The sequence below is a fragment of the Rhinolophus hipposideros genome (assembly GCF_964194185.1).
Source record: "Rhinolophus hipposideros genome assembly, chromosome: 1".
NCBI classification, from domain to species: domain Eukaryota; kingdom Metazoa; phylum Chordata; class Mammalia; order Chiroptera; family Rhinolophidae; genus Rhinolophus; species Rhinolophus hipposideros.
This window is the reverse complement of record NC_138047.1, coordinates 84,742,393-84,770,116: the sequence shown is the minus strand read 5'-3', so window position 1 is coordinate 84,770,116 and position 27,724 is coordinate 84,742,393. Positions and strand designations below refer to the sequence as shown.

Genomic DNA, 27,724 nt, shown 5'->3' with positions numbered 1-27,724 from the left:
CAGCGTTTGTGTGAATATAAACTTTCAGTTCATTTGGATAAATACTAAGCAGTTGTTGTAGAGCTATTGCTGGATCTTACGGTCAGAGTATGTTTAGTTTTGTAAAACACCTCCGACTGTCTCCACAGGGACTGTACAATTTCCCTTCCCACCAGCACTGAATGAGAGTTCCTATTGCTTTGTGGGCTTTTGAACACATAGATATCCATAACCTTCTTGGGGTCAGCAGGGTTAAGCTGGGGTTGTGGTAGTGACCACCACTTTCTGATTTTGCAGATCTAATTAACTTTCTCTGGGAAATCCACTTGTTGCATAAAACATGTAAAATTTTTATAATGTAAAAAAAGTTCATGGCTTGGAATGCAGATTGAGATCATCTGTTCTAGCCTGTAAAATATTTAATCCCTAAATCTGCAATTTGAAAGAACAGGGAGTCCTCAATGAAAAGAACCCCGTCTAATCACGTACTATCTTTTCCTTGAGTAATAGGAACAAATTATCTTCTAAAATGATCTTTTTCTGTAAGAAAGGGAATGTCAGAAGGTCTGTCTGGGTTAGTGTTGCCTTGGCTGCTACAGCCTCTGACACGAAAGGTAAAATCCTTATTTCTTAGTTAGCTGGGGAAGGAGCAAAAGTGGCGTGGACCGAGACTCAGACTCTGGTCTAGTCGATCCATTTATTATACCCCAACTTTGTTTTAAAGGGCAGGCTAAACGTTTGGAATAGGGAGAGAGATCCAGGCGCAGGACAGTAGATAATTATCAATAGAAAAAAAAGATACGTTTCCAAAGTTGAGAGACTAGAAACTTTGTGTATCTCCAGAGTAATTCAGTTTTGTTTTCTTCATATTCAGAGAAAATAATATATTAAATTAGATGGTCTTCTAACATTGGGAGCTGGAGGAGAACTTGGAGTTTATTTTATGCATAATCTTCATTTGAACTGATGAGAAAACTAAGATGAAATGACTTGCCTTTGGTCACACTTCCAGGCAGCAGCCAGAATCTACGTGTGCCGATTTCTATCTAGTCAGTGTGCTGCTTTGCTATCACCCTGCGTTAAAAAATAAAAGACGTGGAGAGAGTTTTTAAAATAGAAAGGAAAAAAAAACCTGAGTCCATACCATGAAATTTCGTGTGCAAGTACATGCCTTGTGGGGCTTCCAGAAAGTGCTTCATGAAGAACACATTTGACATGTGAAACCCTGACCCTGAGTCTAGTTGCTATTTTCCTTTCCATTTCCCTAGCCATAAGAGTTTATAAACGCGTAGCCATTAATGGCTCTTGACCTCTGTTGTTTACACAGATTTTGTTCTTTTCTTCTGTTTTCAAGACTACTTATTTATTAAATATTTTGACTATGCCTCAATCTGATGTAAAATATTTATTTTAGGTATCAGAGCATCAGAGGTCAAAAGCTAAATCTGGCCCGTTGGTTGGCTTCCTTGTTGCTTTTTAAAAGTTATCTCCACTTTTGGGATGGTTGGTGCCCCCTAGTGAGATGATCGGGTAAAAGCACCGGTTAAATGCATGAATAGATGCTGTAGGCATTACTTAAGGGGTGGTTTAGCACTTTTGTTGATAATTAAAAATAAGTGTAATATATTATTTTTTTTCTTAAGAAATTGAGACCAAGAAATGAGCAGCGAGAGAATGAATTGATTATTTCTTTCCTGAGATGTTTATATGAAGAGAAACAAAAAGTTCACCTCCATATTGGGGAGATAAAGCAGGTATGGCAGTTTTTCTCTTATAATTTTATCAGGACGCTGTGTAAAAGAGTTTTGAGAATTTTATGAAGCTCGGAAACCAGTGTTTGTCCCCGTATTTTATTTTCATTTGTTACACATATAAGGAAAATTTGGGAATGTGCTTGGAGAAGGTATAAAGTTTCTTTATACGTTGTAGTGGGAATGAAGCCCTGACAAAAGGTCTTACACATCAGGAATGAAGTGGAAGAGTAGCTACTTCCATGAAAAGCTACTTGGCTGCCGGGAGCCAGTCTCTGTCACCTCCATCACCTCCTTTTCTCCCTGGTAAAACGGAAATGGCATTCTATAGCTGTCTTCAGAATTACAGAAGTTTCCTAGAAGTTCTTTGTAATATCAAGGCTACGGGCTAGCACTGCGCACAGATCAGATGCAACAGAGCCTGGGTTACGTGCTGTTCAGATAGAGAACTTGTGTTAATCCCATTTCTCATGGAGGAGGTGCAGAGTCTGCCTGCCACCCTCTACTGTCCACAAGCTTTGCGTAGCGTTTCTCTTTGAGAGGTGCTGTGTCAGGCTGGGGCTGCCTGCAGATCTGTGTCTTTGAAGAGCTTCCAGTTTGAGATTCATTCAGTACACACAGTGCCATGGACCATTTTCCTGTGTCTTTTAGACTCTGTGTAAATCAATTCATAATAACCATTAAGCTTCAAAGCATGCATTTTATATTTGTTTAAGTTACTTGTAGTCCAGAAAATGTAGAGAAAAATCAGTGAAGGATGTTCAAAAAACTCCTTAATTTTCCAAAAATATACTGCTTTTTTTTCAGATACTCACTGAATGCTTCTCCTGAAGGCACCTCCATGCTCTCTCCCCCACACATAGCCTCTGCTTTTCGGATAAGTTAACCATGAGGCAGTTTTACTTGGATACACACACAGCAGCGTTCCCCATTTGATTTCTACCTTTCACTTGGCTTTGGCCATCATGTGCCTTTCCTAAACTCTCAGAGCTTACGAACAATGTCTGATAACGTTTTTAGTGTTATTGGCCAACTGTAGGGTTCCTTAGCAGTGACGCTAATACCAGTACACTGTCTGTGTTGTTGGCCTTTGGCCTTTGTGTGTTGACATTCCTCCCTTCCCAGCCTGTACCCTTCCGATGGCGTGGGAGCCCAGTGCTCCTGCCGTTTGGGTGGGCCACCCAGTCTAACTTCTTAGTTCATTCTTGAGTTCACTTTTCAACCTATTTTTTTTCTTATTTTCATTCCTGTTTTTCCCCTTTTATGCACTAATAGTTTTTCCCTGTTCTGATTTTTTCCCCCTAACTAGTTCCAACAGGAAATTGATAATTTCGAAATAATTTGTAACTGCTAGAGGAGAATGAAGCATTTTTGGTGGATGGAAAGTTTTGACTGAAGTGCCAATTTATTTTTATAGAACAGGGTAATGTCTTTTTGATTTGGGCATAGATTAATCCAATGGATAAATATATTTAATGTTTGGGTTTTTTTTTTTTTGCCATATGAAAACGTCAAAGAATTTAATGTAAAAAACCACATCTCACCATGTGGAATGGGTGTCTGGGCAGCACTTTCTCTCAAGGTTTTTAAACATCCTGTTACCCAGGAGACTCATGTCTGTTGCTGTGATCCCCAGGTGTGGTTGGGTGTCCCCCAAGCTGGACATCCTCTCAGGCTTTTCAGAGCAGCAGCCGCTTAATAGATCAATCAGATGAAGCTTTGAGATTCACCCATAAAATCTTGTTCGCATCTTCTGCTGCAAATAATCTAATCACATGGATTTCATTACCGTCTTACTGCACCTAAAAGCTCCGATAGCCTTTGAAAATGTGTCATGACTTGACCTAGAGAGAGGTAGAAGAACTGTGGCTTTGACAGTGAACTTCTGTGGTCACCGGCCTTCACAAGTGGACAGAGAACAAGAGCACAGACCCAGGGCCATGCTTCTCAGAGCTAGTGGCGATGCCATACGTGCTTTTCAAAGAAGAACATGATACTGTTGGATAGCTGCCAGAGAAATCCTTTTCATGAAATAGAAAACAAGCCAAATGAATTTTCTGACAAGGATTTACTTTGGGCAAAGATCTATACTAAAACTGGAGGGTGTCATGTTTTAGTCAATGGTCATATTATTTTTACTTATATTCACAGAGCCGGTGCAAAAATTAATAATATTAAGTCAACTGCCACTTATTGAATGTTTGCCATTGTGCCAGATACAGTTCTAATTCTTTGCATGAATTACTCCATGGCTTCTACCACAACTTTTTCGAGGTGGATGTTATCACACTGATGTGAGAGACAAGGACACGTCAGCACAGGTCACGCCTGTTGGCTAGATTGTGATGGAGACGATGTCTCTGAGGTCCACGGACATCATCTTAATCGTGCCTTTTAGGAGCTTCACTAACAAAGTGTAGTGTTATTTAACCGCTCATTGACTTGCCTGGGTTCATTTTCCAGATAAGTTTTTCTTTCTTCTGACATTTCATTATGAAAAGTTCCAAACATAAAGAAAAGTTGAAAGAATCACACAGTGAGCATTCATGTTCCCACCATCCAGATTATAGTTTTTAACGTTTTGTTATGTTTGTTTTTCCATTTATCTGCCCGTCTATGAGTCCACCTTATTTTTGATGTCTTTCAAAGTAAGTTTCTGATATCAGTGCTCTTTATCCCTAAACTCTTTAGCGTACATGTGATTAACTAGAATTCAGTATTTGTTCACAACTTTTTTTAGATGAAATTTACATACTGTAAGTTGCACAAATCTTGGGTTTACCATTTGTTGAGCTTTGAAGGCTTCCTACATTCAGGAAGCCCAAACCCCTATCAAGATAGAGAGCATCCTCCATCATACCAGAAGGTACCCCCATAGCCCTTTTTCCAGTCAGTCCTCACGACCCTCCCCACCAGGCAACTACTGTTTTGATTTCTTTCACCATACATTAGTTTTGCTTGTTCTAGAACTTTTCATAAATGGAATCGTGCAGTATGTACTCTTGCAGTTTTGGCTTTTTTTCACTTAGCATAATGTTTTCCATATTCATCCACGTTACACCTATCAGTAGTTTGTTCCTTTTTAGTCCATTATGTCTGTACTACAGTTTTTCTCCATTCTTCTTTTGATGGTGCTCATTATTATGAATAAAGCTGCTAGTAGATGTGCTGTGACACCATAGGATGGTGGGTTCTGAACTAAATAAACTTCAGTGTAGCATCAGAGTTTAAAACTTGACTTCGAACTTTCATGTCTAGAGTTCACCCATCTATTGTGGGATGGGCAATACGATGACTGCAGTACAATTCACTCTAGAGCCCATATTAGAAACTTATCTAGGAACCAGCATCATCTTCAAGCAGAAGCTTCTAGATGCTTATTTTAAAATAAACAAGGAACACCATATTTTCTAAATGTGAATTGTTTTCAAATTATATTTGAATTATGATGATAGACATGAAAAAGAATCTTATTAGATAATAGAGGAGAGTAGAGGAAGCATTGAATTAAGCATACAGAGATACTTATGGCCTGGTCTAAAAAAAGAAAAACATAAATGCAGTGTTTCTTGTGTCTATGTAAGATCTACTACCATGTTTGCCCCAAAATAAGACCTAGCCGGACAATCAGCTCTAATGTGTCTTTTGGAGCAAAAATTAATATAAGATCCGGTCTTATTTTACTATAAGATTGGGTCTTACCTAACATAATATAACATAAGACTGGGTCTTATATTAATTTTGCTCCAAAAAACTCATTAGAGCTGATTGTCTGGCTAGGTCTTGTTTTCGGGGAAACACAGTATGTGTTTGCCATGGATCTGTCTGGTGATCATTGCAGATGCACTCATTCCTTACTTACCAAGTGAGTATGAAGTGTCCAGAGTACCATGTTTCCTGGAAAATAAGATCTAGCCGGATGATCAGCTGTAATGCGTCTTTTGGAGCAAAAATTTACATAAGACTGGGTCTTCTGTAATAATATAATATAACAATATAATACAATACAATATAATAATAATAATATAATAATACCAGGTCATATTAATTTTTGCTCCAAAAGCTGTATTTGAGCTGATTGTCCAGCTAGGTCTTATTTTCAGGGGAACGGTATACTCAGTGTCCTCTGTGAAAAACAAAGATAAATGACAGTTCTCCTTGTGGAATTTCTACGCTAAGTCATTGTTGTGGTGCATGCTCTAATTTTCATAGAAGTAAAGCTCTGGATTACTGGCCAAAACTGAATGTAGCTCTTGTCAGAATCTTTTCTTTTATGCCTTGAAAAATGTATAACATTGGTTGGCGAATTAGGATTTCATTATTGCAAAGAAGATGTAAGGTCTTGACCAGTGAATTACTGCATAAAATAGAAAACACTTAATTGCAGTAGGAATCGGGAAGACATATTAAGAGACCATCTATACCCATCGGACTGGCAGCACTTTAAAAATCCGTCAGTGCCATGTAAAGGTGAGCTCACGCTCATACTGTGAGTATGAATCGGTACCATTTATGGAGAGTAATTTACAGTACCTGGTACAGCTGAAGGTGCACAGACTTAGTGACCCAGCAAGGACATTCCTAATTAATTACCTTGCAGAAACTTTCATACTTGTGGTAAGGAGCTGTGCACAAGAGAGGTTCCTGCAGTCTCCTTTGTAAAAGGAATCAGTGTTTAACAACAGGAATATAAATACGCTGTGTTACGATCAAACAGTGAAGTACTACACTCGGATTAAAGTGAGTGAATCAAAGGACATAGGTCAACATGGATAAATCTCAAAAACAACATTGAAAGAAAAAAGCTAATTACAACAAAAGAACAAGACAAACAAATGAGAAACAAGAGCTCATAGACACAGGCAATAGTTTAGTGGTTACCAGAGGGTAAGGGGGTGGGGGGAGGGAGATGAAGGTAAGGGGGATCAAATATATGGTGATGGAAGGAGAACTGCCTCTGGGTGGTGAACACACAATGGGATTTATAGATGATGTAATACAGAATTGTACACCTGAAATCTATGAACTTCACTAACAATTGTCACTCCAATACACTTTAATTAAAAAAAGGAAAAAAGCTAATTATAGAAGGATGTGTACAGGATAATACATTCATTTAAAATTTTAACGACATGTAAACCAACATACATGTGTTATGGATACATACATATGTAAAATTGCAAAATATGAGTTGATATGATAAACACCAAATTCAGGAGAGGGGTTATTTCTGCAGGTGGAGGAAGGAGAGTGGTTCCAGGAGGTTTAAAATAGGTCTGTAATGTTTTCTATAAAGTAGAAAGCAAATAGAATGGCCAATAATCATGATAGCTGATGTTTATTGAGAGTCAGGTATGTTCTGAGTGCTTTAATATATGTTAATTCATTTAAATCTCATAATTGCTCTGTGAGGAAAGTTCATTGTGTATCCTCCGTCTGCACGTCTGCACGTGGAGGAACTGAGAGGGGCAGCAGGTAGTACCCTGCCCCAGGCTACATAGCCAGGGAGCAGCAAAGAAGCATCTCACCTGGGCATTGAGCTACAGAGCCCATGCTCCTCACTGTTCTCAACACCCACAAAATGTCAACTTGACCAAAGCGGGTGGGGTTATGCAAAGCAATCAGGTAAGAAATCATAGAAGTAGGAAGCAATTTATCCAGAGTGTTTTATAGTGCCTTTTTTTTTTTTTAGTGTCTCTGTTAATAAGTAGAGTTAAACTTCATTTAGTGGTTGGCAAACAACTCCTTAATGTTGTAGTTTCCTGTTATGGTCAGTTAAGGAAGAGAAGCGTGGTGGCAGAGGAGAATGAAAGGGCTGATGGAAACCATAGGTGGGAAAGAGGAAAGAGCAGAGAAGACAAAGCTCCAAGAAGGGAATGAAGGGATTAGTATAAGCAGAGAGAATGGATTCTTCAGTTGATTATTTTGTCTCACCCTCTGAAATGCCTCAAAAGGTAAGTTGTTATTTTACTTTGAAAAGCTAATTATAGCTACCTTTATACCAGAAGCTGTGCTCAGTGCTTTACTGGCTTTACTTGTTTGAATCTCACAACACAGCGTTTTGATTAGATCTTGAGGTTCGGCTCAGTTTACAGAGGCGGAAATTGCAGCCCAGAGAAAGGAACTTGCACAAGGTCAGTTAGTAAATGATAGATCTCTGATCTGACTGCAGAGCCCAGCTCTAAACTGCTCTGTTACTTGATTGGTTTCCAAGCACATTGCTTTATTTCACTTGGAGTAGACAAAGCAACATTTTGAGGCAAAATTATTTCCTGGACTTGCAGCCATGTCACTGAGGAGCAGATCAGTTGAGGTCATATACAGAATAATAGCCTGGGGTCAGAAAGGTGTATTCTAGGGATTTTTCATTCCTTTAAAAAGGAAGAAAGGAAGGGCATTCTAAGTGACTTAACTTTTCCTTATTTCACTTTTTAGACATCACAGATTGCAGCAGAGAATATTGGAACTGAATTACCATCTAGTGCCACTCGATTTAGGCTAGATATGCTGAAAAACAAAGCGAAGAGATCTTTAACAGAGTCTTTAGAAAGTATTTTGTCCCGGGTAAGTAGCATAATTTCTCCCAATTTAAGTTAAATCACTTTTTGAGAGAGCATAATACTCAATTCTTTGCTTTTATTTTATCAGTACTTATAAAGTATAGAAGGATGAAATTTTTTTTAATGTCATCTCAGTCTTAGAACAATGTTATCTACACTTTGAATTCAGTTTTTAACTTGGCCTGGGTTAAAAAAAAATATCTACTCATTTTGTATTGTACTATACCCCATGGAATTTATTTTGTTGTCTCCCAAAAGAATATTATTCGTTGGCCAGTTCCTATAAAGGGCACAGATTGGATACACCCAGGTGTGGGTTCAGTTCTCCCTAGTGTCACTAGGTACAACTTTAAAATCTAGATACTGTCAGCTGCTCTCGTTTTGTGTGTGGAACTCGCAGTATAGCTACAGGCCAAATTCCACCCACCTCCTGTTTTTGTAAATAAAGTTTTACTGAAACACAGTCATATCCATTCCTTCACCTGTTCTCTGGGGCTGCTTTTGTGTAGAGTTGAGTAGTTGCCACAGACAACATATGGCCCACAAAGCATAAGAAATTCATTTTCTGGCCCTTTACAGAAAAGTTTGCGGATTGCAGCTCTATAGGAATAGCAAGGTATACATATGCACCCATCTTGGAGTTTTCTAAAAAATTACACCCTCCCACCCCCAATGAGCATGAATACCTTTGATGGCACTTTTATGAAATCAAAGTTTGATGCCTTTCTAGAGCTTGCAATGTCTTCTTATAATTCTTTTTTGTTTTCCTAGCACACTCGATTTAAAACACATGCTGTTAATTTTTAAGTTAAATTTTATTTTGTTTGAAGATGTTTCTGAGAGTGTTGCAGCATCCTTAGAGATAGTTAAAAACAGTCCATTTACAAACCCAGGTTTGGGGTGGCTGCCTTAGCTCCCAAATAAGAGGACATTGTGTGAGTGTCATGCAGATGGCAGGTTAAGATGACTTGTGACTTGAGAGGGAGTTGTTGAGTACGTTCACGTTAGTACTTGCTTTTCTTCATGGATGAATTGTCTCTTCCTCCCGCCTACATTAAAACTGCCAGATGACTAATCCACAAGATGTTTTGGAGCATTTGGGTGAGTGTGTTACTAAAAAAAAAAAAAAAAGTGAAAGGAACATTGATTGTCTTAATGTACATACATATATGTGTGCTCAGCAGCATTTCTCAGTAGACGGATTTTTCCTCAGCTCATGTGAGTGAAACAAGGAGCTTCTAGCTGATGCCTTTGTGGAAACCTCCAGGATTATAACTTGACTGCCTCTTCTTCATGTAGGGTAATAAAGCCAGAGGCCTGCAGGAACACTCCACCAGTTTGGATCTGGACAGCTCCATGTCTAGCACATTAAGTAACACCAGCAAAGTAAGCGCGTTTTTCTTTATACGACACCCTGAAGAAACGAGTAAAAATAGGTCTTGTTCATCCCCCATCTACAAGGCCTGTCAAAGGTTCAAAAGAGGCCTCATCGCTTCAATCATGAAAAGTTTGGTGCTTCTAGGCTTCATGGGGTCGGTGGAGGTCATGCGTCACTGTAACATAAAAGTTGTACATAACAAAGCAGATGGCCATTCCATAAACAAACCAAACAAACAAAAAAACATCACAATTTTAGACCACTGAGATCTAATTCATCAGATTAGTGGGTTTCTTTCCCAAATACACTTTCCATTATTAAAAATAATTGAAATGAGGAAAATCTCTAAAGTGAGTTAGTGAACTCTGAGATGTATGCAACTTAAGTTCCTGAAACGTACTTTATCCTTCAGCTGGCTCTGCGATCAGGATTAAACGTCACAGCTAAGCTTCAGCCCTTGCATCTGCCACCAAGCACAGTTTTGCGATAAGGAGCAAGCCAGTGGTTCCCTTTGGTAACAAACCTCTCTCTCCTTGATTTAATTTAGTGCTTTTAAGCATGTTTAAACTTGGTCAGTTTAACGTTTTAGCCGCCAAAGTGGGGATTTCAGGTTTTGTGCTGGGGAGGTCAGCTTTCCTTCTTCCACCAGAGGGCTTCAGATGAGAGAGAGAAGGAATTTTTGTGGCGGCCAGCTCCTTACCACAGGAACTCCGAGATCCCTCCTGGACATGTGGCCTTTGCTTTTCTAAAAAGGCTGTAACCAACACTAAGAAACACATTTAACGAGGCGAAATGGTTCACACACACATCCACACACGAAAAATTAAAATTAGATTTCACAAAACAACTTACTGTCAACAGCATGCGATGCATACTGGTATTTTCTATTCTGTTTTATTTTTAAAATGTCCGTGGCAGACCACTAAATCGATACGCCTGCCTACTAATGTGTTACAATGTACAGTTCAAGAAACACTTCCTCAGATGAATGCTTCTCGGGTTCTGAGGTGCCTCTTTGAGGTGCTTCTTTAATGGCGTTCTGGTTAAAAGGCAGGTTTTGGTGCGTAGGCCTGGAGGGAGACCCGAAACGCTGACTTTCTGACAAGCTCCAAGGCCATGCTGAGGCTGCTGCTCTGTGGACCCACGTTGGGGAGCGAGGCCCCAGCCACTGGTCTTCTGAATACGATTTTCTAAGTTAAAATCTTGTGGAGTAGAGCACTGTCCGCCCTCCACCTGCTGCTTAGATTCTACCTTGTGATTCGTTTCAAGTTTGGAAACACTGTCGTTTACCTGCTGTGACAGATGAGTAAGACAAAGCCCCTGCCCTCTAGGAACTTGTTTGGAACGAGAGAGATGACAGGCCCACAAGTGACACCAGCATCAAGTATCAACCATACTTCTATGGTTGGAGCCCTGAGAGTGCGAATAAGAGACGGTGGTAGCTTAGCTGTGACGGGAACGAGAGGACAGGGAATTATCTTTGGCCAGTGGAACCAGAGGAAGCGTGGGGAGAGGGGCAATGAGGCTTTTGAATTAGATCTTGAAGAAAGGGTAGGACTTGGGCCTGTAGAAATGGACAGGGAAGGAGGCGTTTCGGATAGACCAGTGCACATAACGACATACTGTGAAGAAATTCACGTCACTCAAGTGACTTTTCTAGTAAGTGTTTTGCTTGTTTTAAAATTCTTCAAAACACAAACGTAGGCATAAGTTTGAATTGATAGGGTAATTCTAAGAGAAACTTTTCAGAAGCCACCTAGGTGTATTATATGTGTGCACTTACACATCTTTTTTTCACCCTGAGGTTGAGAGGTTGTTGTAAAGGTACGCATTTTGTGCAGTTGGAGCTCTTCCAATAAACTGATCTTCTAGGAATTGCAAAGAAGCTAAATGTCCGAGTGGCCCTTTCAGGTGTCAGACTAAGCTAAAGGTTAGCTCTTTCACATAATTCAGAGGGATGTTAATGAGAATTCAGATGAACAGGTTTGTGTGGTGGAGATTGTTTTGCTGTGAGTTGTTATCTTAGACAGATTTTTAAATCCTTAAATTAAAAGAATCTTTGGAACTGTAGAGTTCTGAAGAATGAAAAATTTCCGTTATGTTTAAAGTAATTTAATAATATGTTGGAAATTAAGCTTAAAATTAAGCTCTCCTTTAATTCCTACAAAATTAAACATGTATAACCTCTTCCCTCAATAAACAAAAATTTAATTTTTTAAAATTAAAACCCTTAGTATCTGTCATCTATAAGGCACTCAGCTGTGTAGATTCTCCAGTCTACCATTAGATGCATTCATTCCCTTTTACTCTTTTCATGTTGATTTGTTTATTCCTTCTAGCAGTTTCAGCAGGGACAAGCTGGTACACTTCCTCTTGTTTTACATTTTTTAATTTGAGAAACATATACTGGCTACCAACCAAGTCCTGTGTGCTGTGCTAAGTAAGCATTAGTTTACATGAGTGGTAGTAGTTCACGCCTTTGAAAAAGTATGCATCTTATTAAAATATTGTCATGATTCTCAACATATTTGTGTACCCACTCCGTAAGTTCACTGAATACCTAACAAAGCAATAACTTATGGCTGTATAACATTTTACACTGAACAAAGTACTTTCAGTGATATTATCTTGCATAATTCTGAAACCCAGTGAGATAATTTTTCACTGTACCCTCTTACAGATGAGGAAATTGAGGTGCAGAAAGAAGTTAAGTGATTGGCCCTGAATCACAGCAATGAGTGCCCATAGAGAGATTTTCCATATTCTAAGAATATAGGATGTAATTTTTAACTCTCAAGATTACCAAGTTAAATCTTAACAGTAAGTCACATTTATAGAGAGCCTTAAAACATGGGTAACATGTATGAACACACTTGGCAGAGAGAAAGAAGTTGATTTATTTAAACAGTGCAAACAAGTTATCCAACACTCACTATATTAATACTTCTTACAAGCAGTAACAAAAACTTGTGTTTTCGAGAGAGAGGGAACTATTTTGGTTTTGCTAGAACAGTTATATGTTATAGCTTATATTCTTCGTGCTTTCATTTGGGCAGTTTCCCATTTGTCCAGCAAACTAGCGTTTTTTTAATCTGACAAGCAGGTATTTAATGGGCCGTTATTTCCTTATATACTTTGGTGGCATCTAGATGGCATTATAATCAGAAGACGTGCTCACATATTGAAATACTTTCCTGCCACTGCGCTTAGAGATTTGTAAACCCCGCCAATTCCCTGTGATGTGTCTGATCTGCTGTCCGTTTGCCGCTAGGAGCCGTCTGTGTGTGAAAAGGAGGCCTTGCCCGTCACGGAGACCTCCTTCAGGCTCCTCGGCTCCTCAGATGACCTGTCCAGTGACTTGGAGGGCCATTCCGCAGAAGAGCCAGCCCCGCTCTCACCCCAGCAGGGTTTCAGAAGGCGCGCAAACACCCTGAGTCATTTCCCTGTGGAGTGCCAGCAACCTCCGGAACCTGCTCAGGGATCTCCAGGGGTCTCACAGAGAAAACTGATGAGGTATCACTCAGTGAGCACAGAGACGCCTCACGAACGAAAGTAAGATTTGTTTAAAATACAAACTTGTTATGTAAATAGCTGGGGCATACCTGTTACTAACCAGGTATGTGCACCCCCCATATATGTTTATTGGGTTAAAGAGAAATCTGAGTCGGGTTTTACTCTTGGCTTAAAAAGATAAAACTTAAAGCAGTGACGTGTGCTTTCCACCTACCCCCCTTGGAAAACATGGAGATGTAAGTGATGTTCGTTCCTTGTTCAACAATACTTGTAACAACAAGTATTGTGAGGAAGAGGTAAAACAGAGCAGAAATGGCCCTTAGGAAGGATAATAATCCCTCAAGCAGCGTGAGAAGCTGTGTTGACTTTGGAACTTAGCTTCTGTCTTCGAGGAAAAACAGCAAGCGGGCCGGCCGGTGAGTCTGCTCACTTGAAAACCTGGAACATTGCTTTGATGGGGCAGAGATGCCGCGGTCAACACCCGGCACCGCATGAGAGGCGGCATGGACGCCTGTGCGGGCCGCAGCAGCCTTGGGTCGTCGTCCCAGCTCTGTCCTGAGCTGGTTGTGATCCCGGCAAAGGTGCTTAAATCCCTCTGACAAAATTGGAACAGATGTTTCCTCAGATCTTTTTCAGTGTGAGAATTCTAGAGTCTTCCAACAAGATTGACTATTTTAATGATTGGGCTCTAATGAGCGGTTGGAATTTCCTGGTTACAGAGATAGGTAAGCAGTATAGTAACAGCAGTTTTTCTCTCTGTTCCTTCTGGGGCCCCTTGGCAATTCATTTGACCCCATACATGGACACAGAGTTATCTTTAAAAATAACTTTAAAAATCTTTTCCAGTCCTTCACCTCCTAAACATGAAGTAGGGTCACACCTGCCTACGGTCGCCACCTTCCTGTGCCTGGTGACCACAGAAGCCACAGGACCTATCAGTGGAGGTCATACATGGCTGATGGAGAGTCCATACGGGGGTGTTTGAAATGTTTCCGCTGAAGAAGTGACAGCCTGAACAATCCTCAAACGATGTAGCAGAGTCCCTCAGCTTTGTTTTCAGTCAGCCATTGAAAATAGTTGTTTTGGTTCTTTGGAATTTGGCGGATAGCCGTGATCCCCCAGCAGGACGTACTTCAGAAGCTAGTATTTAATAATAGGACATTTTAGAGACAAGCATAGTTTGAGGCCTTATGAGGTTCTTGTCATATTTCTGAAAGCCCTGTATACACAGTATGTACTTGTATTCTGTCTCTCCACTGTGTTCCCACTCCTCCATTTCTGGCATTTTCCGTGGTAATGCAAATACTCCTGTCTAGAGATTTCCTAGTGCTTTTGCTAAACCTGCTGTTTCATACGAGGGAGAGGTGTTAGGAAACGAGTATCCCTGACAGTGCATTTCCCTTCTCCCCTAAGAATGCAGCTTCCTAATGGATGATGCTGGACAGAGGTGCTGAGAGGGACCAGGAAATGTCCCCCTCTCTCCCTCCTTCCTCCACCGCCTCCCTCTCTCCCTTTCTAGCCTACCTAGTATTTTGCTTTCTGCACCCCTTGTGAACTCTTTTCTCGTTTATGTACGGGAAATGAGACAGTGACATTCAAGGCAGGCTATTGTTCATTTTAAAGAAAGATGTATTTTAAAAACTCTGGATTTTGTTTTCCTTTGCTTTTGTTTTAATTAAAACATTTTTTTTTCTCTATCAGTTCCTAAAAAGGGAACAGAGGAAACAGTACCATTGGGTACAGAGATAGGTGGGAAATGATCGATTATGACTTTTCACAATACTCCTTTTTTTTTTTTTTTTTTTTACCAAAATCTACCTTTGCCCAGGAGAGCTGGGATGCAGAGGCCAAGGGAAAGCAATCCCTACCTCTGTGCCGTCCCTGTATAAGTAGTGAGACACCAGCTCCGCCCGCGGTTTCCTGTGTCCTCCATGTTTCCCTTCAGTGTTTCCCCCTCTCTCCCTCTAACCCCCCATGCTTTCTCTCTAATTGCTATTTAGTGGGAATCATCCACCTGTTGGCGAGTCTAAAAGTTGCTCAGGTCCTTCAGCTCCTGCTCCTCCACCTCGTCTTAACCCCTCCGCCTCCTCACCAAATTTTTTTAAGTACCTAAAACATAACTCGAGTGGAGAACAAAGTGGGAATGCTGTGCCAAAGAGGTGAGCACACTCGCATGGCAAGTTCACTGTCGTTTGTCTTCCTGGGAAGTTCACACAGAGAAGATGTGCTGATTGGAGGGAACCTGGGGCCACTGCGTGTGTGTGTGTGTGTGTGTGTGTGTGTGTGTGTGTACACATGCATGTGTGTGTCTGGTTTTGCTTGTATTATTTTCAGTCTATCATTCGAACTGACTTAATTTTACTATTGATTAATTTTCTCAAAATTATTATGAAAACAGGTTTTGATGGCATGTCCTTTTTATATACTTACTTTCACATTCCCTTGCCCTAGTGTACACACACACATACACACACACACGCACGTTAACAAAACCGTATTTGACCACATACACTATAGTTTGTGCCATATGAGAACCTTCCTCATTAATTTAGGAAAATTATTTTTCCAATTTGAAAGGAGGAGTCATTTTGGAAGATGGACTGAATTTTTTGTTTTGTTTTTCTTTTATTCTGGTAAGAATGCTTAACAAGAGATCTACTCTCTTACCACATTTTTAAAGTGTACAACACAGTATTGTTACCTATAGGCACAATGTTGTATGGCAGATCTCTAGAATTTATTCATCTTGCAGAACCGAATAGCCTGATATTTTTAGATTAATTCGTTGATTCCATTAATTTGAAATGGAATTTTATTGACTGAAAAATGAAAGTGAAATCTCATTTGTAGACTATTTTTAATTTCTTACTTGGTTTAATTTTTTAGCATTAGGACTAAAATGTTTCTTTCATTTTGAAGCTTATGTTTTATACTTTGTGTGTTTGTATTTCTTTACTCTAAACTCTTTTTTCAACCAAACTCTCAGCATCTCCTACCGTAATGCCCTGCGGAAAAAACTTCATTCTTCTTCCTCTGTGCCAAATTTTCTAAAATTTCTGGCTCCTGTAGATGAAAATAACACCTCTGACTTTATGAACACAAAAAGGTAGGGTTTAATTTAGCTATATCAAGCCTGTGTAGAAGTGTTGAATTATTGTTAGCTATACAGGGATTTTTCAGTTGTTCTTTTGTCATTTAAAAAATCATTTTTAGCTAAATCTATTGTATCTTCTTTCTTATACTTTTTTCTTACCGAGTGTCATTTAAAAAAATGTACAGTTAATGTACAGTTCTCTAATTTTGACTAGGCTTAGTTTATTAATATACTGTTGTCTTCAGAAGATTAAAAAGAATCTTAACCCATTCTCTAAGTTCTCTGGATAGGGAGCATATGGCTGGACAGCTGATCTGTAAGTTCAGGTGATTGCTTAGTTGTAGGTATATGTAAATTATAAGGTCTGCGCCAGGTTATCCTGTGAATAGCAGGAGCATTAATGATTAGATATTATTTATGTATATTGATAAATATACTCTGTTTTGTAGTTTTAAAAATACAAATATTAAAACAGTAGTCATCAGCAAGTGACCGTGTACTTATTGCCTTGATAGTTCTGTGTAATTTAACTCTTTAAGTTTTTTGTGGTGATCCACGGAGACACAGACCTATGCTGAGAAAATATTCCCACTGACAGACCAGGGAAAATTACGGCCCTGGGGACAACACCCCCTTTAGGCGGTTCCTCTTTAACGAAGTGGCACCAAGAGAGGTCCAATTCGAAGCTAATGAACCCTGGAGCATATATCTTAATACCTTTTACAATACAAATAAATTAAGGGCATGTAATCTTACTCTTTACATGAAAAGCATCCTGTAAGAAAGCAGTAGTTTAGGTATGTTGACTCACTGTGAGTTTGATTTAACTTACATGATTATCTAATTATGTTTTTTATATAAAGATAAGATAATTTATAATACAGTGCTTTGTTTAAAAAAACCGTCAAGCTAAAATACCTATTTTTATATCTCCCCACCAATCATAAATCAATTATTTTGTCATTATAGGGATTTTGAATCCAAAGCCAACCATCTTGGTGAGGCCATTGGGACCTCTGTAAAGACACGGAGACACTCGTGGAGGCAGCAGATATTTCTCCGAGTGGCAACCCCACAGAAAGCGTGTGATTCTCCCAGCAGATATGAAGGTAAGGCCCACCCCTGAAATGAAACTGCTAGATTCTTGTGTGAGTTTTACCTGTAACCAAAGTACATTTGGTGGAAGAAGAGGTGAAGTTGGATTTCAAATGAAAATCCGTGCCTGATTTTAAAGCTCCCTAGGTAAGAAGCTCTAAATGGCAAGGCCTATCTCTATTTCCGGAGGATTCCCAAATTCCGGGGAAACTTATAACAGGACTCAGCAGCTCGCAACAGCTCATGTTAAAAAAGCACCTCTACTGAGTTTTTGTGATTGCTCACCATTCTGCCTGTGCGAGTGTTGAAGGGCTCAGCCTCATATCTCCCAGTTTTCTTCCCCCTGTGTTTCCAAGCTTGTCTATATTCCTTCTTTGCAATCTGGGTGTAGGTTTACACACTCCCTTAATATGGTGTGCTTTTAGAGTTACCCCCCTCCCCCCATCCCAATGCTCTGGTTACATTTGTAATGCTCCGTGTGTGGTCCGTTGCTGTCACTCAGTCTGGTGACACAGGAGGACTGTCTTGTGCCCTTTCATCCTTCTTTTTCCCCTAAAGAAATGTAGAATATGCTGAAGTCTGTTTTTAGGCCTTCTTATGTTGAGTTATATTGTAAAACATGAGTTATTAAATGCAGCTCTTTTGACTAAAATTAATATTTTCTTTTCTGCAGTGTTACCATAAACTTCCCAACAACAAATGTTTACTTAAAAAAACAAAGCAGACCTCCAATGATTACTTGAGGTCCTCTGGTCGCTTGTGGTGCAGATTCACTTTTGTCCCTTGACACACTTCTTTGTGTCTCTTAGGCAGTAGTACAGGCTACTCCAAGAGTCTTCAGACAAGGTTCCACGCACCTGACTACAGGGGAGGAGGCGTTATTGGAGGACCTCTCCCTTTACTCCCCCTCACCCTCCAGCCCTCTTTCTTGTTTCTTCTCTCACTCTCTCCCTTCCTTTCTTTCCCTTTTCCAGAGTTCTCCTTAACATTTAATTTAAAAAAGGAATCCGTTGCTAAGTTAAATGAGCCTGGTTTGGGCTCAGCTAGCTTTGTGACCTAAATCATATCACTTCACTTATACTTAGTCCCTTCAGTTGTAGTACAGTTACAGTCATATTGGCTCTTCCTGTCTCATGGAATTGCTTTAAATTATAAATGTAAAAGTACTTTGCAAACCTAAAGACATGTCAGATATCAAGTGATAACATTATTTTGGTTACCTTTATTTAGATGGGAGCACTGGTCTTAAGCTCCCTGTACTGTTGCTCCCCAGCAGGAGCGAGGTAAAGCAGTGCTGGAAAGGCCGGGTTATAAACTCAGTGAGATTTAAAAAACAATTCTCAGTAAATTGAGTTCTTTCAGTTTGTACCAATTTAGAAGTTTAGTTCTAAAGATTTCATTTTCATGTTGGAGAAACCAATTGCCTACATTGGGTGACCCAGTTCCCTCCTCTCTACACTTCTTATCCAAAAGGGTCTGCTAGGGTGGTCGCTGTAAAATGTGCAGCCCTGGGGGGCTGTGCTCCTGGTAAGCGGCTCTGGCCTCTGAGGAAGCGGCTGGTGACTTCCGCAGCCCCCACCCCAGGGCCTCTCTTTTCCCGTGTGGGAAATGTGAGTTTCCGGATGGGCACTGGCATCTCCCACTCTGTGTCTGAGGACCTGAGTCAGAAGGTTAGTCAGTGCTGGCAAATGCTTGCTTCTCTGGAGAACCCCAAGATAAAATGGGCGAGTAGAATGTATTGTGGGCTGCATGAGAGAATGTGATTTTGTGTCACTACAGTGGGTAGAAGCGGTAGGAAAGGGAAGGAGGAAAAGTGCCACAATTTGTGTCCACCTTGTCTTTTTGGAAGCTTTTCTTTTTCATCGGTGTAGTCTGGGAGTATTGTAAGTGATAGATGTTTAATTCCAAGTTTCATTCTTCTTTGTGATATTTGCAATGACAGGATTATTTGGTGTATTTATTCTGGGCTACCTGACATAGTTGGGCAAAAGTTTGGTCTGAATGAGATTGAATAATGGGTTGTTGCCCTAGAGGTCAGAGCACTGAGCCGATCCCTTCAGAATCCTGAACCCTGGACACCATGGTTTCCAGGGAACTGAGAACGGAGCCCTTGGTTTGTCCATCTTCCCCAATGGAAATGGTACTCAAAGGAGTTCCCAAATGTCCACCTGACGGGGGCCCTGGGATCACTTATCTTGATAAGAAGATGGAGAGCTGGCCTCTTCAGCACGAGAAAGTCTGAGGTAGTCTGTAAATTGGCGTGGGAAGGACTAAATGAGCTTCAGAGCTCATTTAGGGTCCTCTTCTGAAATCAGCAGAGCAACTGCATTCAAGTTCCAGCTTTTCGCCGTAGGAACCAGGCACTGGAACAAGCTATCTACATTTCTTACCTATGACACAGGATTAATTATCCCTCCTGCCATACCGATTGAGATAAGGGAGACTGATGTTTCCACTGACATTTACAAAAAAAAAAAAAAAAAAAGGTTTCAGAATTTGTAAGATTAGAAAGAAAGTCAGTGAAGCGAATGTTTCCAGTCTAAAATTGCCTCCCACATGTGGAGGGCCCTCTGGTGCTCCCAACTGGACGCGTCTCTTACCTGAGCCTCTCGCTGTGGGGGAGCCGTGGAGCTGCCACTGTGCACCTTCCTGCCTCGCAGACCCCCTCAGAGGAGCGACTGCGCTGAGCGGCCAGGGGCTTGATTTCCCTCACTGCCAGCGTGAGCGGGATGGCCCTGCCTCACTCATCCCCTGCCACGGTGGAGAGGCCCACCTGCTGCAGAGGGTTCTTCCTCCCAGGTCGTTGGCAGCGCCAGGTTGGAGAGTGTGTAGGGGGGAGGGTGTGTGTGTTGGAGGGGAACCAGAGGAAAGCCCAAGAGAGAGAACTGAGCAGTGATTTGTGGCTGAAACAACAGAACGGCAAGAACCCAGCAGTGAAGTTTTGGTGTCTAAAAAGAGTGAGCCCATGTGGCGGGAAGCTGTACTACACAGGGAGTTGTGGAGATTGAAGTGCGGTCGTGTATTTAATGTGTTTCAATGTATAACGTGTGATGATAATGCATTGAAAATGCTTGGTGCAGTGGCCGGGGATGTAGTAAGGATGGACGATTGTGTGAACCTGTCTCATTTAGAACAGCTCTAAGTTTTCAGGTGATCTTGGATGGAGCCCAGTCCTGCTCCCTGTCATTCCATTCCATGGTTCCGTTCCGGTTTCGGAAGCCACACAGAATGCTTGCTTCCAGTGCCCGTTCTGATGGTCGAGGGCTGTGGAAGCAGTTTCCTTGAAAGCTCTTCTCCAGGCTAATTGACATCTTCCCTTCTCCCGCACAGTTTTACTGTTGTGTCCCCTCTGGTCACACTGTCCTCTGAGCACACTGTCCCTGGGGAACCCCATTCCGGCACTGCGTCCCCACCATCCCCAGCCCTTACAGTGCTTCCCCTTCCTTATCCTGAGTGGCCGCTGGTCACCTAATGCAGGGTCACCGTCATATTCTGTTTTAAATAATGAACTCCCATTCTTGATGCTTATGTTATCCTTTCTGCCCATGAACTCTTATTTTAAAATTGGGCTGATTTCTAGCTTCCCTAAGAAGGGGCTTTTTAAAAGTTTTTTGCCAAACAAGTCAGCCCTGTGAAGTGTTACAGCATCGGGTTTGGCCAGTCTTTTGGGATGGTTTGGACGCTTGATTCTGGTGACCAGGTGCATTGTAGATAGCTGTGTGAAGTTGATGAGCCAACCCCTCTGTGTCTTTAAGTAATTGATAAAAGTGCTGACCCCAAGAGACTGTTCCTGCCGTTCCTAGTCCACAGTCATTTCTGATTCTTCAGGCCCCGTACCGTTCAGTGATTGTTGGTTTTCCCGCTGCGTCCTGCAGGAAGGTGTCCTGAGAGACCCCAGGCTGCACTAGGTGACTAGCATGATACGTCACCCGCCTTTCCTCTCTGACAAAGACTCCCGCTGGGGCTCCTCACTCTCGCCACACATGCTCCGACCTGAGGTCTTTGCACAGGCTATGCCTTCTGCCTGTATGGCTCTTTCCCCAATGTTCCCGTGACTTACTGCCTCACTTGCTTCAGATCATTTCTTAAAATCACCTTTTCAGTGGAGGCTGTCTGGCCACTCTGTCTCAAATTGCACCCTCCCCCTCCTACCACCAGACATTCCTAATCTCCTTATCCTGAGTTTTTTCCATAGCACTTATCTCCTTGTAAAATACTCTAGCACTTACTGATCCATTATCTTTATCATCAGGTTCATCCTGTCTATACAGGCTTTATGACTTTTCAAGGACGACAAATAAATTGCTCAGGTTCTTACAAACTTATTTGTTAGTGATTTCTTAACTGTCTCCTCATTCTCCGGTTTCTCTATAGGCATGTGTCCTCTCTGCTCCCTTTTTGAAATAAAGAAATGCCGTCTGGATTTTTTAAATTATTATTGTAGGCACTCTGTGTATGAGAGAGGAGAGAATAAAAGCATTTAAGACTGAATTCGTATTATAATAATAATCACTTATTATGCCCTTGTTTATGGCAAGTGTTTTACATGAATTACTTCCTTTAATTCCCAGTGAAGCTAGTGACGGTTGGCATTTTTACTACACCTGTTTTACAGATGAGTGAGCAGAGTCACGGAGTGGTCTAAATCCCTTTCCCTAAAGCACAGAGCTAGCAGGCAACAGAGACAGGACTGGAGCTCGTGGGTCCCTGCCCCAAAGCTCACGCTCTAGTGAGAACCTGTAGTGAGAGTTCTCACACTGTAGTGAGAACCACACGAGGTGGCCAGAGATGTGCAGTGTGAGCCCTGGGGGCCCTGCGTGTGTACTTCCTATTATGGAGCTCCGTCCCGAAGGAGGTTCACTATAGGCACCTGTGTCGGGCACGTGTTCTCATTCTGTCCACGTGGCTCCCTATTGGCCTGGCACCAACATGTGTCCGAGCATGTTAATATATGGACTTGCCTTCAGTCAGTTGCCCTCCCTCCCTCCCTCTGTGTTAGCTTTGGGATTGGAATATGCAGGGGAGGGAGGTTGATTTCTTAATATCTCCTCTGTCACTGTCTGCTCCCTGTCTTTAAGGCGCACTCCTTCCAGCATCTTCCACTGTGGCCTTAGACCACTTGGACCCACACTGGGTCTGCTGCCTTAGCGGCTGGACCTGTGGGCAGCCCAGGTGTCTGTGGCCATGGCCTTGGTCAGCGTGAGCTCTGACGTGGACTAATGCAGGGCATACACGTGTGCACGTAAGGAATCCTTAACAGTGCTTTAAAAATGTTTCAGGCCTTCAGAATGGCTGCTTGTGACTATTTCATATTTATATTCTGGCAGTGCTAACTTCAGTTAAACAGACAGGAAGCCTTTTAATCTTTCTTCAAGCTGAAAAAGTAAGGCAGGGATATTTGTACTGTCCCATCCATTTCATTCCACTAGGAAAATACTAATAAAAGAAACCACCAGTAATTTTAAAACCAAGGTGTTGGCATAGTGATAAGGATACAAGTGAAGGAGAAATGGAATTTTCTGTAATTTTGGGGATTCTGATTTTTATAGATGGGCGAAAACTTGGAGAGAAGGATGTTACTAAAGTGTGCAGCTCCAACTAAATATCTTGCAAAAAAGAGGAGAAAATACAAAGTTAGGCAGTGTGGATAGAGGTGGAGAGATCAGACTGGGCAAATACTGTCTCAAATAAAATCAGCCTGTCGTTTACTCAGGGCTATGTGACTTCCCATATGCAGAGTCCTTGTGAAATAATTAAGCGGCAAGAATGTGAGTGTTGTATTTTACACACTTATCTGAAGTAGGTGGACAGTTTAGAAATTTACTTACATATGCACCATACTTTCATATCGTCCCGCTGGACCAGCGTACAGAACCAGAGCACATTCCCAAATCCCAAACTGTTTTGTTTTTTTAATCTAACAGAGACCAATTGGTCTCTTGCAGGAATTCCCACTTGAAGTTAACAAAGTCCGGGAGGCATGGTTTTCAATCAACCGCAGAGGGTAGGTAGGTCTCTGCTTGTCACACGGTAGGGCAGGTGTATAGCGCACTACATTGAAGGGAAGCTGTACATACAATAGGGGAATCACCAGTCTGCACTTGAGAACTTGGCGAGGCAGATGTTTGTGTAATAAAACAAACACAGGTAGATCAGAAAGGAGAATGCTCAAAGCTGCATGGCTGTTTAAACTTAAAGCAAAGGCTTAAGTGCTGTATTAAGTTTGCAGTAGCCACTTCTGGCTGTTGCCCCAGAAAACCCAGAGAAATGCATTCTGTCTCCTTTGTGTAATGGGTTCTTGGGGTGAAAGCTCTGTGAGATGCTGAGTATATGGAAGGTTCATACTTCAGAAACTGTAAACTCTATAGAGGGTGGTATTATGGGGATTCAGTTAAATCTGTTACAGGACAAAGCTGCTGAAGGTTGGGTGTGTTTAAGACTGCGTTTGTAGAGCATGGCTGAGGGCAGATACAATTGTTCCTTTGAGTAGAGGTTAGTGATGTCCATGACCTTCCTCGTTTTCAGAGCTTCCTCCCTGTTCATCCCCACCCCAGGCCTCCACTGAAGGTAAAGACACACCTGGAGATGAAGTGGTTTCCTTGATCCAGACCATGGTCTGGAACAGTACTTCACAAACTCCCATGTGCTTGGCGTGCTCTGGGGATTTGATAAAAGTCAGTTTCTGATGCAGTGGGTCTGGGTGGGTCAGAGGGTCTCCACTTCTGACTGGCTCCCCAGCGATGCCGTCTGCTGTGAGTTGCCAGGCTGAGAACAAGTGGCCACGCGAAATCCAGCCCAGACCTTCCAGTCCTGGAATAGGTCTCCTTCTGTGCACGTCCCTGCTGCCATGCGTCACTACATGACCCCAAAAGTCACATCACCCAAGTGTTGCAGACCTCAAATAAATTGGGTCATCAGTGACGTTTTTTGAAAAGATTTGTGCTGCTTGGAGAAGCGCAGTTAGTGTCTGGGTGGGAAAATGCAGTGAAAAAAAGAAAAAGGAAAAAAAAGCAAACGCAACAGGGATAATGAAAAATTTGATAATGTGCCAAATGAAACCAAACATAGGGCGCTCGGCCTGTTTCCTCCCATTTTATTTTCTGGTGCCACTTTGTCTCTTGGGTGGCACACAGGGCACAGAGTGTGTGGTGTTTGTTTCTTAGCTGTGGGCTCTGACTTAATGGAGGCCTGCAAAAAATGTGGAAAATCAACTTCTGACTAATACTTTCTCGCAGAAATACCACAGTTTTTCCTCCTAGTGTACGAGTATCATACATAAGATAATTCCTTTTTGTTAAATCATTTTTTAGGTATCTCTTGACTATGGGATGGAGGAAGATCCTCTTCTTTACCTCTGTGTGCCGAAGAGCAGTGTTGGTCTAATACCTTTCATTTAAGCATTTCATATTATACTGTACGTTTACAGACTTCACCAACAATAGAAGTATTCCGGCTTTACGTGCCTTGTCTTAAAAAAAAAAAAGTTAAAAAAAAAGGAAAACCCATCTAATACAGATAAGATTTATTAGTTTGAAACTCGTTATATAGGCAAATAGTCCAGTGAGGCTAAAGTTCTAAGGAATTTTGCGTTGTGAGTACAGCTGTGTCAGTATGCCTAATTTATTATAAGGTTAGTCTCTTGGCTTAGGTAGTAGATGTAAATAGTAATGGTAAAACTAAGGAACAGAATCTGAGTCTTTATAATGACCGTTTTATATTATGAAAAATGTAGATACTGCCGAATGACTGTGATTTGTGTTGTATGTAACCAAATTTTCAAGAGTTTATATACCATTAAGAAATTTTAATGGATGATATAAGTAGAATAACTTATAAATAAATAAATGATACATAAAACTTATGTCAGGAAGTTAAAACTTAAAATACAAGCATCATAGTGACATGTGCATGACCTTTTGTTTCAATCCCCGGTTCTCGATTTTCACTGTTCACCAGTCACTTGGGAAGAGTCTTAAAATACAGCTGGGTCTTCTCCTCTGTTCTCTGCCTCACTGAGTCAATTGGGGATGAGGCCTGGGTATGAATTATTTTTTTTTCTTCCCTAAAGGATCCTGATTGCTGCCCCCATTGAGACCACTGGTTTAGACATCACAGGGTGACTTGAGACATTGTCACCACTTGGTGGCAGTGTTGCTCCCTGTGTCTTGATGGCCCTGCTTTCTTTCATCCCAAAAAAGTGTGCTTTCTTTTTTTCTTTTTTTCCCCTGTTTTTGTTTTTGGTCTTGTTTTTGTTGCAGTATATGTCTTCCTTGCTCATTTGCAACATACTGAATGGAGAACTACCTTCTAAAATGGAGATGTTTTTCTTTCTTTGTCTACAGGGAGTGGGCAAAATAAGGAAGAAAGAAATGGTCTCGGATTGCCAGACATATGGCTTTTTAAGCTTGTTCTTAATTTATTTTCCATATAACTTTTCCGTGGTGGATAAAGACCAGCTTCAATATAAAATATTACAAGCCAGGAATCTGACTGTCCATAGTTTGAAGCTACTAGATTTCCCCCGCTGTGTTTGTACTTCTCGACACATCATTGCAGATGTTGGGGAAGCCATAGGCAGTGGCCAAATTTTACTTTGGTTTGCTATATGGTGCCTGACAACTATTGTAATTTAGCATTGATTGAGTTTTTCCTAGTTAACCATTGGTTGATTATAAACAGGCAGTTTATAAACAGGAAGTCCTTACACTTGGTGCAAGGACTTGGAGATAAGGGTTTTGGTGACACAAAGACATCGTCTCGTCCTCTGGTGCTCGGTAAGAAGAGCCGAGTGCTGAGTGCCTGGGCATGGAGGCCCTGGGGCCCCAAGGGGGGTGAGTGCCTGCTTCCCGCATCCTGGCTAGCAGGGAATTCCTCCTTCTGGCTAAGCAGACCCCCGAGCCTGTGCCCGAGTCACGGCAGGATTGAAGTCCAAAGTGGAAGGTCTTGACTTGTCACCTTTGAACTTGAATCTGTAGGCACTGGGGAGCCTACTGATTAGTAGTTTGAAAATATTTTCAGGAAGATAAAATCTGTAGACATGTCTGAACTTAAAGCAACCTCAAAATCAGGGCAGCACTAGGGTGAGGCAAGCAGGCGTCCTGGGTACAGAATTGAAGGAGACACTCAGTTTTAGGGTCCTGCAGGTCCTGACCCTGCACTCAGGCGGCCCCGAGAATGGCGCCTGCATCCTAGGTGCTTGCTGCCACCTCCTGGCCTTCCCCACAGTTGCTCGCTGCTACCCCACAGCCTGCATAAGCAACCTGGACAGTGCTGCTGGGAAGGTTAGATTTGCTCTGGGGAGGTAGTCCTCAGAAGCAAGGGCTTGTTTTGTTTTGTTTAAAAAACAGCTTTAGTGAGCTATAATTCATATACTGTACAATTTGCCCATTTAAGTATACAATTCTTTTCCTATGTTCACAGGGTTGTGCAACCATCACCATAATCTAATTTTAAACCATTTTTGTCCCCCCCGAGAAAGAAACCCATAGTTGTCACTTCTCATAGCCTAGACATCCTCCCATCCTAGACAACCACTAACCTTTGTCTCTACAGATTTGCCTATTCTGGAGGTTTTCTATAAATGGAATCATGCAATGTATGGTCCTTTTTATGTGGCTTCTTTCATTTAGCATGTTTCCATGGGTGATCGTGTAGCATATATCTGTGCTGCATTCCTTTTTATGGTCATGTAATATTCCACTGTACATATAGACTTCAAACACATTTTGTATATCTGTTTACCAGTTGATCGACATTTGGAGTGGGTCTACCTGTTGGCTGTTAACGAATAGTGTTGCTATGAACTTTCACGTACATGTGTTTGTCTGGACGTTTGTTAAGATGGGATTTTAGGGGTGAGCTGGCGTGGAACCTCCGTCTCTGTGGGGCCTTGATTCTGCCCACAGTGATGGTCAGATCAGTGGTGGTGGGTGAGGTTCCCCCCCCATACCAGGCTTCCCTGCTACCTGGCCTCGTTTGCCTTTCTTCTGCTCCAGGCCAAGAAGGGAGGGTGAAGGAAACTCTTGTGTTGCCTTTACAAGTGCATAGGAAGCTGAGGGGTGAGGGGATGCCTCCATCAGGGCTCCCACAGCTTTCCCCATCCCAGGGGGCCAGTCACAGGGCCACAGGTTAGTGGCATTGGCCCAGGGCTACATTTCTTTGAGCTGTTCTCAAACTGAGTATGCCCACACTCCCTTGGAGGATTTGGGGAAACACAGATTGCTGGACCTCACCCCTAACATTTCTGAACGTGGAATGGAATTCTCTTGGTGGAGCCCGAGATTTTGCATTTCTTACAAGTTTCCAGGTGATGCTGACACTGAAGGTTTGAAGATTTTGAATTTCTTATACTATA

General features: G+C 41.6%; 1 protein-coding gene across 5 annotated transcripts in view; it reads left to right on the top strand.

Annotated features, from left to right (window-relative positions):
* Positions 1 to 27,724, top strand: part of TBC1D1 (TBC1 domain family member 1) — a 201,610-nt gene that overhangs the window by 107,226 nt on the left and 66,660 nt on the right. For 3 of the 5 annotated variants that reach the window (XR_013993874.1, XM_081057658.1, XM_081057660.1), the window contains 7 exons: positions 1,623 to 1,733; positions 8,166 to 8,294; positions 9,590 to 9,676; positions 12,940 to 13,220; positions 15,182 to 15,340; positions 16,168 to 16,287; positions 17,245 to 17,384. Coding sequence is in view for 4 of the 5 variants with exons in the window: in XM_081057658.1 (XP_080913784.1) it covers positions 1,623 to 1,733; positions 8,166 to 8,294; positions 9,590 to 9,676; positions 12,940 to 13,220; positions 15,182 to 15,340; positions 16,168 to 16,287; positions 17,245 to 17,384 (1,027 nt within the window). In the remaining variant the exon portion in view is untranslated. The remainder of the gene's footprint in view (positions 1 to 1,622; positions 1,734 to 8,165; positions 8,295 to 9,589; positions 9,677 to 12,939; positions 13,221 to 15,181; positions 15,341 to 16,167; positions 16,288 to 17,244; positions 17,385 to 27,724) is intronic. The other 2 variants (XM_081057659.1, XM_081057661.1) reach the window with 1 other exon arrangement.